General features: G+C 30.4%; 2 protein-coding genes across 2 annotated transcripts in view; one reads left to right on the top strand and one right to left on the bottom strand.

Moving 5' to 3' along the window:
- LOC136985887 (serine/threonine-protein phosphatase 1 regulatory subunit 10-like) overlaps positions 1-19,406 on the top strand; it is a 660,716-nt gene that overhangs the window by 203,473 nt on the left and 437,837 nt on the right. The gene's annotated exons all lie outside the window — the stretch shown is intronic.
- The window catches only part of LOC136985873 (SERPINE1 mRNA-binding protein 1-like), a gene marked incomplete at its 3' end in the record, with an annotated part of 48,539 nt that overhangs the window by 20,440 nt on the left and 8,693 nt on the right, over positions 1-19,406 (bottom strand). Inside the window, exons 2-3 of the mRNA XM_067283246.1 lie at positions 7,477-7,615; positions 657-827 (exon numbers count right to left, since the gene is read on the bottom strand). Of these exons, the coding sequence (XP_067139347.1) occupies positions 657-827; positions 7,477-7,615 (310 nt within the window). The remainder of the gene's footprint in view (positions 1-656; positions 828-7,476; positions 7,616-19,406) is intronic.

The raw sequence follows: 19,406 nt of genomic DNA, 5'->3' as shown, positions 1-19,406 counted from the left end.
ACAACATTATTAATTATGGCAATTGTTTAGTTTAGCATCTCATCATTGTAAACTATTTTTATAAAGATCAAATAAGGGGATCAAATAAATGATAATCACTTGGTGACAAGTCAGACTAAGGGAGAATGAGTCAACACATTTGGGTTTTCCAATATCATTTGTTGAAAAGGCCTCGACTCAATAGAAAAAACAAATAATTGGAGTCAAGATCAGAAGAATTTTCTAGTGACTCAACTTTCTTGTTCATGAGCGCAATGTCAGGATACTCCACCAGACAATGACTTCAATACCTTAATTATGACTAGTGGCATAAAAAATTTATTTTCAACTACTTTAAATATTTGGTAGAATGCTACATTTCCCCCCAATTTTATTTTACTTCATAACACATTTTACCATTTGTTATCCAGCTTCTGAGATATTCAAATTTATTAACATCTAATTCTTGTCCATTTAGCTTGATGCATTTCTCTGAATCCCTCTTCATATTTATTTTTTATTCTTAGCTTTGTCTAATAAAAGATTAGTAAAAGCTAAGACTAGCTTTTACTAATCTTTTATTGTCATATCATTTACACAAAAATTAGCTCAATTTTAATGCAAATATATACAATTAATCTTAACATTCAAATATTTTAATTATATATTTAACCAACCTTTTATCACTTCCACTTTGACGATCAAACTCTCTCTTACCACGACTATCGAATCCAAAATTTCCTCCTCGGCCACGTCCTCGACCTCTAGAACCACGCATGTTGCCTCCACCGCCAGCACTGCTAAATCCACCTCTTCCACCACGTCGATTCTCACCATCTCTTGATTCCCTAACAAATTTTTAATTTCAATATAACAAAATCTTTACATGTTTTAACTGATCAATAATGTCATCTATATATTAATTACATATTATGTTAATAATTTTACATATCTAGTAGAAACTTGATTTAAAACTTTGATGAACTGATAAGAAGAAGAGAGATAATATACAGTATAATCTCCAAATAGCAGACACCATCTGGACTGAGAAGTTTGTCTGTTATTTAGAGGTACATACTGGCAGTCATATTGTATTTTAACCTGGTCATCATATAGTGAAGAATAAGACAGATTATGAAATGAATGTGTGTTAGGAATGTGAATATACCAAAAGTATATTAAAATTGCCTTACTGTCCTTATTTTTAATTGTCTACTTGGACCTTACTTATTATTAGGACTTTATACCAGTGTCTAGGCCTTTGTCATTTTTGGAAGAACAATCTACATGTACAAGGTATTCGGAAATTTTCCTACTGTAAGTTTTTTTAAACAAATTTTTAATGTTGGGTATTATTATTATGTATAATGTCTTATTTATTTGTTTTAATTATTGTAGTGGTTTGTAGTAAATCTGCTGATGAGGGGCATGCTGGCCCGAAACACGTATCTATCTATGTGTACAGAAAAAATTACTACTACAGGTGAATTTTAATAAAACTTTATTTTCTCTGAACTGTCATTGTGCCAAAATTTTTAGACACCGGTATAAAGTCCTAATAATGAGTAAGGTCTGAGTAGACAATTAAAATAATACAATACCAAAAGTATACTTAGCATATGTAACTAAAACATACAGTAGAACCTTGATTATCTGGACTAATTGGGGATGAAGGTAATCCGGATGAGGAAAAATCCAGATAATTGAGAAAAAAATAATTGACAGTGAAAGACATGTACAGTATGTACATACAGTATGAATAATTTTTATTTGTCTAGATTTACATATAGCTTCAATATTAAATTATTTTTCATTAAGAAATTCAATTATCGATTTTTGTTTAAAGCTAGCTGTTCTTTTTGAAGCTGCTAAATCGCGAATACTTTTAAGACATTAAGTTGTCCTGAGTTACACTCTTCTTGGCTCTCAAACCACTTCATGGAGACATCTAAACACTGGGCAAGGTATATTTTGCCAGACCCTCTGGTGGCGCAAGACAAATTTTATAAAATAAAAAGCAGTTGAAATTGTCAATTTTTATTCATGAAAATGCAAACTATTCATTGTTTTATGACAAGTAAAATTTTTTTCGTTGCGTTCACGGCTTTTAAGAAATGGATAAACCTTCGAGGTGTGAGGCCCCTCAGACCGCAAGGCCGTAGGTGGAGGACCACGTCAATAGTAATGATGTAATTTGAATATAAATTATTTATAAATATGTATATCATGTTATATTTTTATTATGATGCAAAATGTATTAAAAAGTTTACTACCACTGTGCTGGGTGAGATGTTGTTGGAACAAAAACAGTTATGCATTCCACCATGTACGTAGAGTCGCAATTTGCCAAGCGAAAATCAGCAAATTCGTAAAATTTTTGTTTATTTTGAACAATCCGGATAATCGAGGTTCTACTGTATATGCAATATATTATTATTTTTTCAGCTGTAAAAATATCATTTTAATTGAAACTCAGTCTAATATCGAGTCATAAAGATTTGCTATCCACTTCAAGGAATGGGAAATATATTCAGAATTGTTACATTTATAACATCATTTATGATCTAAGTGACAAATAAAAATTGATACAGGAATTTGTATGCTTTATGAAGTAGGTGTAACTTTTCAAACATTTTTGTTTTTTCAGTATCTGATTTATTAAAGATTACGCTTTAGCCACAACAAAGCTGTTAAAACAGTTACAACAACAGTGTTTGGTGAAAGTTCAAAAGTCGTGATACAAAGGCAATTTGCTGACCACTTTAAAGTGTGGGAATATATTTGGTTTTCTCACATTTATGATTTTAAGTTTCTTTTTCATTACTACTATATGAGGTGTGTTCAAAAAGTATTGAACCTTTGGTTGGCAAAAATACATTTAATGATTTTGAGGTACAAAACCCCAATACCCTTCAAAGTAGTCTCCTTTGTAATGTGTACACTTCTCCCAGCGATCCTGCCATTACTGGAAACACTGCTGGAAGGCATCTTTTGGAAGGGCCACCAGTCAGTCTGTCACATTCCGCACTCAAATCGAGTTCCTTTTAGTGGCATTTTCAGCATGGGAAATAGCCAAAAGTCACATGGAACCATGTCGGGAAAGTATGAAGCGTGACGAACCACAGGAATGTTGTGTTTGGCAAGGAAAGTCTGAATCAAATGCACAGAATGGGCGGGTGCATTATCATGATGGAGCTGCCAAGTTTCGGTTGACCACAGATCTGGTCGTTTGCATCACACAGCATCACAAAGATGACGAAGGACCTCCTGGTAGTACTCCTTTGCGATGGTTTGGCCTTGTGGTGTGTACTCCTGATGCACCACCCCACGGGAGTAAAAAAAACTGTCAACATGACCCTGACATTGCTGCAAACCTGCCGTGCTCTTTTTGGCCTCGGGGATGTCGAATGTTTTCAATGTGATGACTGTATCTTGGTTTCTGGGTCATACCCATAAACCCATGACTCATCACCTGTGATTACAGTGTTCAGGAAGTTGGGATTACTGCTTGCATTGTCCAGCATGTCCTGTGCAATTTCCAGACGCCTTTGCTTCTGCTCCACTGTTAGCAGTTTCAATACGAATTTCACAGACACTCTCTTCATACCCAAATTCTCGGTCAAAATTGAATGTACCAATCCAATGCTTACTCCTGTCTCATTTGAAAGTTCTCTGACTGATATGATGGTCCACCATGACCAAACTCTGCATTTGCTCAATGATAATCTCATTTTGGCTTGTTGAGGGTCTGCCTGAACACGGTTCGCTGTCCACTAATGCACGGCCATCTTTGAGGAAGTTGTACCATTCTTTATCCATGTGTTGCCCATGGCATCATCCCCGAAAGCCTGTTGAATCTTGCGAATGGTTTCCGCTTGGGTATTGCCAAGCTTTTGGCAAAATTTGATGCAATATTGCTGCTCACGTTGTTCAGTCATTTTCCAACTTACTGGAATCCGACGAGTGCTCATTACACGTCCTCACTCATAGGCCGATTGCCAGCAATTGATGCTTCCATGTTGCGCAATTATCAGTAGCATTGTCTTCAAAGAAAGAGCTGTCAAATGCAGGGAAAAAACACAACATTGCAGGATGAACTTGATCAGCAACAATGTTCAGGTACTTGTTGGAAATCACTCAACCTTCCAAGAATATCAGCGGACTAGTTCCGTCCCAACAAAACATGCCCCATATCATAACACCCCTACCAGAACCTCAAGTTGTATTAATGAGGCAACAGGGTCATCGCTTCATGGGGCTCCCTCAAAACTCTCTGTCTACTATCAGTACAGAATAAGGTGTACTGTGATTTGTCTGATCACATTACTTTTTTCATGTCCTCAGATGTCATCATGGTGCTCTTGGCACTAATGTAGACGAACTTTCTGGTTCTTTGCAGAAATAGGCAATTTTCATATAGTCCTGCAACTCTTCGTATCAATTCTTTTCAGTTCTCCACACATCGTTCTGGTAGATATAGGCCAGGGACAGGATTCATTAAATTCTTCATCAGAGCAATTGCTGCACAGAGGAAGTCTTTTTTTCCACACTAGCCTTTTCAGAAAACGTCGGTCACATTCCTGAATAACTGTTTCGGAGCCACAGTTACTTCTTTTAGACACTGACTGTGGGTTATTTCTCCACCGATTGAACACTTGGGATATCTCACCTTTGGAAAAACCAGCCAGCTCTACAGTTCTTGATATTGTGGCTCCAGCAAGACAGGCACCCACAATCAGCCCTTTTTGTAACTGTCAAGTTCTTCACTTTTCCCATTTTTATAAACTTAATGACCATACTGACCAACAACATTCTTAAATAGAAGCTTATGAACTCACACGACTCAAGTGTTTTGCATATAAGCTGCAAAACCACATTTACTTAATATGCATGGGAGTTTCTAATTCATCAGCCAGTGAGTGTATGATGTACTTCAAACACTGACTTAATATTGCTTTACTTGCCAATCTGAGTTCAGCAATAGTTGTCAAGGCACCAAAACTATAAAATAAGGCATTCTCTCACTATCACAAGGTGGTGAAACAATCTTGATAATCCATTGAACTTTTATAACTCTCCTCATCATCCATACATGCAATACAGTACACTTCTTTCTTCTGTAAAAATGTTAAATAATTTAAGATGGATATTCATATAAGGATTGAGGTTCTGATGCATTAAAACCCAAAAAGGTGCAGTATAATTAATACAGTAGAGTGTCGTTTATCTGAAAAAAGGTTAACCGAAACGTCGGTTAACTGAAAGCTTTCCAGTCGGACTGTGTCGTGCTGAATCAAACGTTTTTGATACTAGATTAACTTCTGAAGTATAATTTTTTTGGTTTTATATTTTTCAATATATTTATTTTGTTCATACAAAATAAATAAATAATTGTTAACAATACAATAACCTTGATTATTATTATAAAAATTTTCATTAGGCTTAAAATCGACGAAAATTCAACACAAAGTGACACGCAAAGGAGAAAAATTTCAACATGGAATAGGTTAATATATTTTTTTGTACATAATTAGTAGAAAGAAAGAAAGAAAGAAAGAATCGGTTATCCGAACAACCCCAGTCCCCAATTAATTCGAATAAACGACGCTCTACTGTATTGCAATTTTTGAAGATTTGAAGGAACCAGTGAAAAAATACATAAATGCAAAAATATGTTAAACATCAAGTTTCTACTAATGCTCTGCACAACTATCTTTGGTATTTTCTGCCATCATATCTGTTTTGCAATTCATAATAATTTTAAAAATAATAATAGTTATATATTATTGAGGAAAATGCAAAATCAGCTATATGCAGAAATCAGTATAATCAGGGCCAGATCATCCCATAGACAAATGTGAGAAATGTCCAGGGCCTGGTTTTTGAAGGGCTCAGTCAAACTGTCTATTTTGAAAAGATTTGTAAATAATTTGCAATAGTTTACTTTTCTGAATTTTTAAATAAAGTTTATTCATATTTATATACTTACTTTTTTAAACTATCTTGGCTTTTATTTAAATTATCTTTTTCATTATTCAATTTACCTTTCATGGGTAAAATATTATATTATTTAAATATTAACCAAAAAGGTTAAATTAAACAATTAATATTTTAAGGTAATATTGTTACTGTATAACTTTTGTTAGACATGTAATAAAATAAATTTCAATTTTTTAAAATTTACAAACAAACTGTACAAACTTTTCTAGAAAAACTAAAATTTATTGCTGTATATTAAATATTTTTTATTAATAAAAATTAAAGATCTGTTTTAGTTTTTCACATATTTAGTTTTGTTTTATTTATTGTTTTATATTTTTTGTGGGAGAGGGAGGGGCCCGGTAAGAAGAAAATGTATAGGGCCCCACAGTAGGTTAATCCAGCCCTGAGTATAATCCATTTAGTATAATAATGGTAGAAGTCAGCACTATCCAGCATCCGATAAACCTTGCTATGTAATTGCTGAATTTGTTTTTCTTATGTTAAGTGATTTTAAAACTTGCTACATGCCACTGCATGAAGGCTAAAAGCTAAACTTTGCTAAGTGTTTCCATAACACAGCAGAGTTTACATGTACTGGGGCTTCTGGTTCATCTTATTTACCTGTATTTTCTTTGGCTACCAACATTTTAGTGTTTAAAAAATAGCAAAGATTTTATATCTAAAGATTAAATGTATCTGGAAGGGAGGAATTGCTGGGAGGTCCAAGTGGCATAATTGATCAGCACACTGCACGGTAAGCGAAGGTTGCAGGTTTGACTCCTACTCTGGGCTGATTTCTTTTCTTCCAGACTATTCTAAATTTTAAATTATAATTACTACTTTGTTATGAGACGGTGCCTAACATCTACTTCTAGTTGTTTTAGTCATGTAATTTCTAACTAACATTTGTAGCATAATTTCTGCCCAATTAATTTGGCTGATGATTGGATGATTATTAGCAAGGTTGAGGCTGAAGTTTTAAACGCAAAAGTGTGTACGTCGGACATTCAGTGCTGCTTTCCTGTGAGCCTAGAAGTTTGGCAATGGCGTTTGGAAAGTCAGTGAAATCATGCTCAACATTCCAAATGCCATTGTCAAACTTCTAGGCTTACAGGAAAGTGGTGCTGAACGTCTGACGTACACGTTTTTGCATTTAAAACTTTGGCCTCAACCTTGCTATTAATACATCAGGTTCTTGGGATGTTTATATAAAGATAATTATTAAATAATACTTCCAGAAAACTAATAACTAATGTTTTCAAAAAACTATCTTAACAATATGCAAGAAATATAAAACTGGTTGGAAAAAATAGAATTTGATTACGTTACGCAGACAACAACATTAACCAGTGACCACAATAAACAGCAACCACTGTATTAATTTTTCTGATATAAAGAAAAAGTGATTTTTAACATTACAAAGGCTAAATTACAAAAGAAGACTAACATCAAATATTTTTAATAGTATTATAATAATAAACCTTAGTTTGCAAAAATATTAATTGATATGATTACCTTATATCAGAAAATAATTTGTCATCTCGGTTTCTACGGTTTCTGCGTTCTTCTGTCTCTTTAGAATCTTCTTGAGAATTATTACTAAATCTCACAGTACGATCAGTGCCAGGCTTTGTAGATTTTGTTTTATGCAGGGCTAAATTGAAAAGAATTAAAATATCATTAATCAAAAATACTCTTCTGAACTTCATCTTAAAAACACAATAATAAAAAGGTTTAAGATTATCAAATTTTTATTAAACATTACAAAAATAGGGTGACCAGCCATTCCATTTTTCTAAATTTTGTCCCACTGCCCAACAAAGTTAAATGTCCCATCTTTTTTTATTCTTATATTTATGTCACTGAGTATATTTCAAGCAATTTCATTTGATGATTTGAGTGACTGTGTCTTCATGAAATCAGCTGTGACAACTACAACTTTATTAATCTCACTAATTATAACATCAAACCTTTTTGCAAACATTACTATTGAAGACAGTGTTTAAAGATATTGTTCAGGCTAAAACACCAAGTGTGCATTACAATTTTTACTGTTTTAGTTTATCTTAGTTTTATAACTTACATTCCTGAGAATAAAAAAAGTAAAGTAACAACGGTAAGCATCTTTATTGTGATCACGAATCCAAAATGGTAAAATTCACTGCATTTTAGTTGTTTGTTAGAATCGCAGTTTCAGATATTAGACTCAGAATACTTTTGTGCCATTTTTGAGGCAAGCAGTGATGATATATACTTTCTAGTGTGAATTCAAAACAAGCAAAAATTAATTAACATTCTACATAAACTAAATTTTAAAGATTTTCTAATATTAGTTAATTTTGTTCATTGAAATGTATACAATTATCAAACAAAACAAAAGCAAAACATTCATTAAAATGCAATAAATGTTTAATGTGTTATTTTATTTAAAATAATTTTTAATAAAACATTGTTCCATTAAAAAATTGTTTTCCTAAAAGTTTCCAAAAACATTTAGTGTCTTGCTTTCATATTTTCAAGTTGTGATCACCCTACATCATAAACTTGTATATTAGCAGATAAAAGTTTTAAAATAAATCATACCAAAAAGATACTTATCAAACTATAAAAAGCACAGAAGACAAACAGGACATTAAATAGGACAACAGGAAATCAGAATTTAATCCAGGTTTATCATTCTTTGTATTACATAATTATATTTGAAGTTTCTGAATTCATATCAATTTCTGACAACTTTTTATAAATATATTTTTTGTAATTTATATTAAAAAATCTGATCTATTTAATGACAAAATGAAGCATATAAAGAATCCAAAATAGAATAAAAAGATATTGGTTATACTGTATATTAAAGTAATATATCTATTATTTAATGAGAATGAAATCTTACATATACTGTATAAATATAACTTCTGGATAATACTAATAATAAGCAAATAAATTTGGTTATTGTATTTCAAACATTTAAACAATGCATATCTTGTTTTGAAATTACTTTTCATCAACTGATCCATTCTAGATTTTACAGTATTACAAAAATCCAGCAACAAGTTGCTTAATTTTCCCAGTGTAAACATTTAAAATTGCATTCAATACTATCTGTTATGAATTTTATTTTTAAAAAGTTTTTATATTCTTAATTATTATAAAATAGCAAATAGTTTAATTCTGAAGGAAGAGATGAGCTTTATAAAAAATTGTAAATGCTAAAAATGAGTAAATTCTTCACTAAGTTCAACCTTACTTGAGATAATATACATATCTCCCTACTCCCTCAATCTTTAACCACTAAAATTTAATAGCATCAATTTCCCTAATACACAACCTCCCTGCAAAACTTCAGAAATTTTCAACAAAAAGTACAAGAGTTATTAAAGTAAGTTACATACATACACTTGTATAACATATATTTAAGCTTCAAAGTGAGCAAACAAAATCATATCCCTCACACACAAACATCCATACATAGAAAAAACCCTCAACTTTTGTTTTGCAATTTGATATTTCAAGGTCCCAAGTCCAAAAAATGTAATAATCTTGAAGGGGGTAATTTTTTGACAATGTCATATTTCCTTGTATAATAGCCAGGAAAGTAAAAATCAACTTTTTGCATTCCCATAAATATATTAATGATTACTTTCTATTTTTGATAGGATTCAACTGAAAAATAATAATAATAATGATCAATCATGTATAAGACAAGATACAATAACCAAATATTATCAAATCTTTAATGTCCAGTACATAATTTTAAAATAAAGAAACATTTTCTGCTACTTTAATCTTAAAATTATATGCTGGATACCAAATGTTTACCAAAATGTGAAAAATAATATAAAATAATTAAAACAAGATCTAAATGTGTTCATTTATTATTCAGTTATCACACCTCTGCGTGGATAATCTGTACATTATCTATATTTAAAAGTCAGTTTGAAAGTGGGTACAGTGGCTATCTGATAAAGCAGGTTATCTGCTGATTTTAAACTCACACATTATGAACTAAGGAAACAGCTTATCTTTTATCTAAACTTATCAAGAGCCAGAGCATCTTTAAAAAAATAAATTTCTTTGCATGTTACAGCATCTGCTGTCATAATTTCTCTCATATACAGTAAATGGTATATGTATACTTTGCCTTTAGTTCTCTCTCATTTCTTTTCTATACATCAATTCATACTTTACACATTTTCTCCTACTTTAGTTCTCTACAACAACAAGCAAAGAGATCAACTCTTAAACCTGTGTCATTACATATTAAAAACATAAAATTTATTATTATTATTTATCATTATTTGATAAACCAAAAACAAAATTTAAAAATTTTATTATTTGGTAGCCATTTTGTATTTTTGATACTTGTATAAGATTCCATATGTAACAGATGATGATTATCTTATACTTAAATATATCTAAAAGAGGAGATAGGATTGGAGGCTTGAGTAGCATAATTGGCAACACATCTGCACTGTAAGTGGAATTTGCAGGTTTGAGTCCTGCTCTGAGCAATTCTTTTCTTCCAGAATTTTCTAAATTATTTAATTTAATTAAAATTATTAAATCTAATAAGATATGGTGCCTAATGCCTCTCTCTAGTGACAAATTATTTAGTAATTAATTTAAAATAATCGCAATGTAATCCAGTAGTTGTTGGACTATTACATATGTACTAGGGTTTCTCAAACAGGATCCCAGTTGTTTTTTAACCCGGGAAATTCTTCTCATCCCAGGAAATCCCGCAAATTTCTTAAAAGTTCACTATTTTCTTATTTTATGTTAAGGTTGTGGAAATTTTGCAACAGAAAGTATAATTAACTCATAAACTGTCAGAATACATTTGTATTTATTAATTTTAAACCTACTTATTAGTTTTTTTAAATTTTTGCTCGTTATGGCATGTCACAAATGGTCAATAATCAATATGTAGCTTATTTGTGGCAGGACTCTGAAAATTCTTTACTTGTCAGAACCTGTAATATCTGGAATAATTCTGCTTATGCTGTCTTAATTTTTAGCCATGCCCAGTAGCTTCAATAACTGCATAGCTGTAATACCAGGTTGTGCAAATTGCACAAGGATACAAACAAGTATGAAGTTTTTCTTCTTAAACCTAATTATTAAAGCCAAACAAATTGCCGAATTATCAGGCTATAAGCTTGATGCTGCTACTAAAGCAGCCGAGGAAGACAAATCAAGAATACTAGAGAGCAAAAGAAGTACTACAATCTCAAAACTCAAACTAAAATCTTCCAGGCTACAGGTGAAAAAACACGTAACATCTGTTTTCCTTAAATGCATTAAACACAATTCCATATCAATTGAATCAGAAAGAACATTCTTGGTAGCAGGACTTTTCATTACTAAAATAAGAATCAGATTGAGTGATTGGAGTATTGACCATCTTTGCTTTTTAAAATCTTATAAAAATTTACAATAATATTTTGTATTATGTTTTATTTAAATCACAAAAATTACCTTTTAAGTTTATTTTTTAAATTTTTAACTCAATTCAAAGCATTTTTATTGTTGTTGTTGTTGTTGTTTCTAGCAAACTCTAATAAATTTTTTCTATTTGTGAAAATTTCTACGTAATTCAAAGGTAATTTTCAATATATCTTACACAGCATTATTAATATTAACATTACTACTTTAAAAAATGAATCTTGGAATCAAATAATTATATCATTTGATTTCAAGATATTTTGTAATCAATTGATAAAAATAATTAATTCTATCCCAAGATTTCCTGGGATACCGGAAAACCGTTTATTTTTATTCCAGAATCCCGGGATAAGTAAAAGACCAGGAAATGAGAAACTCTAGTATGTACAGTATATCGTGTCTGTAGATGTTTGTTTATGTGTACAACGTTCCATCTGAACTATTATTCCATTTGTTCTATTTCACTTATTTTACTATTGTTAATGGAAATAAAATAAAATAAAGAAGAGAAAATCAATGTTTGAAACTACTTGTAAATTGCCTGCTAATTAATATTATGTCTTCAATGGCCACTTTCAAGGTGTGAAGGCTTTATTTCTGTTAGATCAATTCTTCAGGATATAGACTAATACAAATTACAGTAGAGCATCGATTATCCGACTTAATTGGGGACTGGGGTTGGTGGATAACTGAAAAGTCAGATAACCGAAAAGTATGAAAAAATACATTATTAGTATAGTGTATTAGGCTTGGTTTAAATACTAGTCTCCCTTTCATGGTCAAGCCAGTGCTGCCAGCTAAAACATGCAAAAATTTAACAAAAATAATATTAAAGTAGCCAAGACATAACCAAATATTGTAGCACCACATCACTTGAAGACATTTGAATTTGCCCACTAGAACGTGGTCGGTTAACCGATAAGTCAGTTAATCGGGGGTCGGATAACCGATGCTCTACTGTATTCACAAAAATTTTCAGTAATATGAGCATGAAATTTTGTAAATAAGAAAATCAATCAACTGAACTGAAAATAAACTTACCATTGAAACTGAATATAGAATATTTTTAAATTAAATTTTTAGTGGATTAAGATGAAATTAAGTCAAACTTATTTTCTACTAGGAAATGTCTGTTAATGCATAAAATAAAATAGTTTTAACAATGTATATGAATGGGTTAGTTTTTAAGAAAAAACTAACCCATCTATCTTTCCATCTTTAATTAAAAAAATATTGGAATAAAAATATCCGATTGGAAAAATATTTAGTTAGTTTTTCTCTGAAAAAATAACTTAATATTTTTCCAACTGAAGTGCTGTAATACAACTCAACTACTGTTAGAAATAATAAATTAAGTAATTTTGTATTATTAACAAAAATGTCTTGACAAATTTTAGAGAGGAATATCCGAATAACAACCAATTTTTATCCATTTCTATCAAGATAATAATTCTACTAACATCAAGCATTTTGGAAAATTTTGAGTAATTCCAACAACAACAATTAAAATAATTTAATTTATTACAGAAAAAATGTTTTTAATTGCAATCATCTAATATAACAACCTGGTAACCTAGAATCAACTAAATTTTGAACACTCAAAATTTATGGATTATAAATTAGCCTAATTTAATGATTAAAGAATAAACTAGTATGTGATTTAAATCCTAGTCTTTGCAGAATTTTTTTCATATAAAATTTAATAAATTCAAATTTATTATTAACATTTCTAATAGAGGCAATCAATCTTATCTATAGTTTAATGTTTTCTATTCTACTAACTGTCTAATTAGTTAATATAATATAAGAAATTTTGATAATTATTGGCATTTATCTAACACTTTTTATAATCATAAAATAAACAAATGAACACAGAAAGAAATGTTTTGTGTGTAGAAAATTTCAGTTTGCATAATTTTTACTGAATCTATATTTAATAGGGATGCTGCATAACCTTGGCTTATTGCAGAACACCATGTTTTTGTAGTTAAAATTTTAAAAATTAGTATTAGTACATATAAATTATATTTTGCTCCATCTAACCTGAGCACTGACATAGGTTTCACCATGAACATAAGGGTGAGCATGTATATATGGATCATCAGAAGGCCATCCATCACAATGTTGACCAGAGAAGTGATCCTTACAACTGCTAGGGAAGGACAAGCAATCCTTTCATTTGCTTTGTACTGATTACTTTGTTTTTGTGTTTTTTTATGCCCATTTTCTGATAGGCTGTGCAATGCTTGTTTTTTTTTCTTTTTTAAAGGTTTGCTGCCTTTAAAAAAGAAAAAAAAACAGAAGCATTGCATGCTCAATCACATGTAATTAAGCATTAAGCATGCTCAATCACATCAAAGAGCATGGTGGACATTGTCACTTTGACCCCAATATTTATTAGATTTTTGGACTCATCACAATTAATAGAAAATGGCAAAGTTTAATCAAAATCAATCAATCAAATTTGAGAACAAACAATTCTATAAGCCACATAGAAGAGGCTTTGCAAACATACTTCAACAACAATAATATAATAATTTTAATCAAGTGAAATTTTGTTTAATATGCTGCTGTAATTAAGTAATGCATTTTTATATCTTAAGTATTTTTTTATCTACTGTGTTTACTTAGGCATACTGATTACGTAAAATTTCATATTTACACTTTTGAGAGATAGATCAGTTTAAATTTTAAACTATTACTAAATAATCTTCTGGATTATTTGGTAATACTATTATATCAGGTTGATGTTTATGTTATTAAATTTTAATCTGATAGCCTAATAGCATATAAAAGGGCTAATTGATAAATAATAAATAATTGATAATATAAAGATCTCTGTTTTTATCAAATTAGTAAAAATTTAATTATTTTAATCATACATATTCATTTATCACATAATCATGATTTAGACAATACATTTTTCAAATTTTCAATCTATTTTTTCATTCCATGCCTGAAAAATCTTTATAGTTTTTTTTCTTAATTCATTTCTCTACAGTAGCCTGAACTTCATCATTTAATGAAAAGTAGTGACTTTTCAACACTTCCTTACATTTCTGTAACAACCAAAATTCTGATTCAGATCTGGATTTAAGGAGTGCAAAATAACTTGTAAGTTCAGTAACTTACTCTGTGAATGTTGGTTCATAAAGTTTCACCGCATCTTTTCACTGGATGCTGAAATTCAAGTTTCTATGCAGGAATGAATAAAGGAAAACACCAGAAGTTTTTTAAGCACAGAATGCAAAAAAATAGATTGAAAATTTTGAAATAATATTGATTTTACAATTAAAAACATTAATTAAAACTGCCAGGATGATAAATATTACATTACAAAATTTCAATGCTGTTTGTTCCCAAAGTGTTTGAAAGAATGTCATGAATTAAAGAATAAAGAAGACACTTATGTGGTACTTCTATGCATTGAAATTTTGTAATGTAATATTGATTTTGATAAATATGCATGATTGAAATAAACACATTTTACTATTTTAAAACTGATGATGATATTCTCTCTCTTCCCAAACTAATTTAATAAAAAAGAAGACCTTCAATTAACCTTGTATTTTAAAATACAGCTTTATTTTGATAAGATCTTGAAAGCATCAGAAGGTGAAAGTCTGATAATAAAACTATATAATATATATTTATTTGTAATCCTTTATTTAAAAAATCTTACGTTTAACATCTGCATTTAAATTAAAATGTTTCTTTTCCTTTTCTACACACATGATGATAATGCATAAATTATTTAAGTATGTTATTTAAGTTTGTGATGTAAAGTTTGCAATTAAATTGTGATTATGTCTAGTTATTAACATCTTAAGACAACTTATTACTTTTATTATAAACACTGCATGTTGGTATGTGTTACTAGTATTTTAGGTGCAAGTTTCCCTATTTTAAATTTCACAATTATTGTTATAAAAATAAAAACTAGCATAATATTCCTAAGAAATATTTGTTAATTTGAACTAAATGAAAACATTAATTTTTAAATTGTTAAACTGATATTTCCTAATCACTACCAATCATTAATTGTATTTTCACTAATGTTCTGTATTCATTGTTTACACTCATCTATTATTTTTTTTAACTGTTCTAAAGTTATGGAATTTCAAGAGCAGAAAAAAGAACAAAAATATCAAACTTCTGACTATAATGTAAAGACAAAATTTCCACAATATATAGAAAAATTCATTTGAAATATAGAACACATTTTTTTTTATTAAGAAAAAACATACTTTATTCATAGACATTTTAGTAATACTGTATAATTATAAATTTTTCATATTTCTACATTCAAATTTACTATTTTTCAAATGAATAGGATGGTAGCTTATATTTTCTGTGAACTAAAAATGTAATAGGATATATTTTGTTTTCTAAAAATAATTATATACAGGGATCTAGTCACAAGGAGCAGCAGTTCTCACACTAATATCTTACAATCTCCTCACTGTCTGCCCCACACATTTAGAAGTAAACAGTATAAAAAAATGTCACATGGAATTGATCACTGGATAAAACAAACCAAGTGCATCAGACACAAATATTAGGCTACCTGAACAACCACAAAGTAAAGAAGAATAAAATTTAATATTCAGGTTTTCTTATTTTTTATTGATTGCTGTCAAGTGTATCACTGGTTTGAATTACATACAAGGCACTATCATATCAATATGGTAGCTCCTTGCACAATAATGAGTTGCTAGAGATCTTGGGCTATTGGGTTTTTATGGTAGTCTACTAACTACGCTAAGTCTACACAAGTCATTTGTAATGCAAGTGACTCACACAAAGAAATTTCTAATTACATCTCTGTATACAGTATAATTGTTATTGTTTTAATCAACTTATACGATTTCAGTAAATAAAGAGTTTGCTGCTTTCAGCTTATTAAGCTGCAATTTTCAGATTGCATATTTATACATTTCCATGATTGTCCATCTGTCTGTCCTTCATTAATCTTGAGAACAGAATTATAGATGAAAATAGAGACCAGACACGAAAAGCTTAGTGGCCAAAAGCCCCTAATTTGCAATGTAGAAACTTACTATGTGCCCCAGAAGTAACATGACTTTTTAAATTAAATAATAATTAAAATTCCCACCCAGTATTGTGACAATGCCACAGTAATATATATTTGATTTTTATACAAAAAATGCTAATTACAATGGTTTCTCGATTTTAATGCACATTTCTTTTGGATTTTTCTGGTCTGAAAACTTGGTATGTATGTTAGAATCAAAGACAAGGTTAACTTAATGCAGTCTCATTCAGACTGCTCTTCACTCTGTTCAGCAATTTTCACATTTTATGATGTAGGTACGTACACAATATGTGTTTACCCCCCACTATTTTGGTTTTAATTTTGGAACAGTTTGGTAGTCTTTTGAACTATAGCAAGTCAAGTGAATGATGTCCAGCAGATGAATTTCCTATAAAGTTGAATTTTAGCAGTTATCCACTACTCTGAAGAACATGTATACAGATATTTCAGTGTAATACAGAGGTACCTCATACTTTGAACGACTATCCAGAGTCTGAATGTTAAATCTGACAAAAATTTGGTTTGGAGTTGAACTGTGTGCAAAGTGAAAACATGCTCTTGAAGCATAAACGCAATCTGTTGTGCACCCAAGTTGTCGCTTGCTTGTGTTATGCTCATGTTTTTGGTGTTTGATTATTTGTTGATTTTTAACAACTTCCTCCTGCAATTTTTCTTTGTTGATAACTTTTGGCTGCCCCATACATTCTGTATCCTTCAAAATTTCCCAAACAGAACTTTTCAAATTACACTTGACATGTTTGAAGGCTACAATAAAATTTCACATCAGCAATGTGTTAAATTTTAAAACTGTTATAATCGAATCACACATCTATGTTAAGTAAAGACAGCTGTTAAAAAATATCCAAAATCTTTTTGTTCAACCCAATATAACCTTTACTTATTAACTGTGGCATCCAAGAAGTGTGTGGAAGCAACAAAGTCTAACAAGAGGAAGATTGTAATAGCCATGATTGAGATAAAAAAGGAACTTATCTGCAATTTGTGTGTGGCAGATCTAGTGACATGTTTAATATGCTGAAATTGGTGGTATGCAACGATAGAGAGGTTGCAGCTGACATTTCCATCGCAAAAATGTCGACTGCAACCTCTCTAGTAAATGAAATTTTCATTTTATTATAGAGCAGTTATGTATTTTACTTACTATTTTCACATTTTAATTCATTACTAGTGCATTTAATTGTGTTATTTTTACCTTAAATTATGTGTATTTGCAGTTTAAGTTTTTTAAAATACATATTTAGGGTCTGGGAATGGATTTCCTTTTCACTTTCCATTATTTCCAATGGGAAAAACTGATTTGAACTTTAAACAATTTAGAGTTTGAATGGTCTCCTTGAATGAACTGAAGTTAAAGTACCAGGCACACAGTACAGTAATACCCCGAACTTACGCGATAGGTGAGACTGAGGGATAACCGATTAAGTCAAATTCGCGTAAGTCGGAGTATAATTTCGCATATAAATACATACAAATTATTTTTAACTAGCAGGTAGACCCGGTGTTGCTTGGGCAAAAGTAACGATAGCAAAGATTAAGATTATTACGTTATAGTCACAAAAGAAAAAGAGTAATTTCATCAACGAACTAAGTATTTCTAAAGAAAGGACGAATTTGAAAATCGAATGATCTAATATTGTTCGATTTTCACGACATGTTCTGGTTATATCATTCGATTTTCATCAAATGTTTTCATCAGTATTTCTCTAAGTAGTTCTCGTGACGTACCCTAACTGTGAACCAAATTTCAACTTTCAACCCCTTACCATTTGGGGTCTGCGCTGATTATTATTATTATTATTATTATTATTATTATTATTATTAACTTGTCTCGATTATATATATAGATTGGGGCCGAAGACTAGAGAAAACAATAATTTAGAAAAAAATGTTTAATAAAATCTTAGATAATACATATGTATAACAAATTATATTATTAAAATTGTAAACCGAAGTTATTTTGATGTGAGAAGGCTTCATAAAATCTAACAAATTCATCTGACGGCTCAAAGATTTTTTTTCTCCCGCAAAATTTCCTCGTAGCATGCTAATAATTTTTTTATTTTTCGTTTTGTAGAAGAAATGCACTCTGCGTTGGAGTATATATTTTCTGAAATTTGTAACCCGTTTTCATTTTTGTATCAATGTCTTTAATAATGTTAACTTTACATTCCAAAGATAAAGTTTTTCTTTTCTAGTTTGATGCAGAAGAATCAGTTCTACTTCGATTGGATGACACAGTAGAGTCTCTCAAGTCTCCGTAGATATAACGAACACAGAAATAAGTAACACAAAATAAATTGTAGCTATGCGTCGATTCCACGCGACATGTCCAAACATGTAAGCTAAACAATAGTGTGAGGGGAGTGAGTAATCAAGAGTTGCATGGCACTCAAACAAAAGACGAATCAACAAGACTTAAAAATCGCATAACTCCGGGTTTGCATAAGTCAAGGTATTACTGTACTACACATCTGGTAATTCTCATGCTTGCACATACTGACATGAAATTTTGCTGTTAAAACATCGATTGCATGATAATTTTGATTGTGATTTTGTATTGGTCCACACCTGATAATGGAGTCATAAATGAACACATTGAGAAATGTGGACATCATAAAGCATTGTAAACATGAAAATAAAAATGCTTTTCAAAAAGTGCATTTAAACTGTTTAAGTGCATTACTTTTTTGTGCCTGCATATATATTACATTTAAAAGTTAACTTTTTCAGGTTTAGGCATTCCAAAACTCAGGTGAGTGTGTTAGATTCGACAGTGCTTTAGAATTGAGAAAGCTTAATATTAAATTAAAACCGCATAAGAATATTCTTGTGTTTATTGTGTAAATAAGTATATAATCAATAGATGACTAAAATCAATTTTAGCAGAACCCAGAAAGACTTTGAAGTAATTTATAAATAATGGCAA

This window comes from Centruroides vittatus, unplaced genomic scaffold, assembly GCF_030686945.1.
Source record: "Centruroides vittatus isolate TY-2023 unplaced genomic scaffold, ASM3068694v2 contig_980, whole genome shotgun sequence".
Classification (NCBI taxonomy): domain Eukaryota; kingdom Metazoa; phylum Arthropoda; class Arachnida; order Scorpiones; family Buthidae; genus Centruroides; species Centruroides vittatus.
This window is presented reverse-complemented; position numbering and strand designations above follow the sequence as displayed.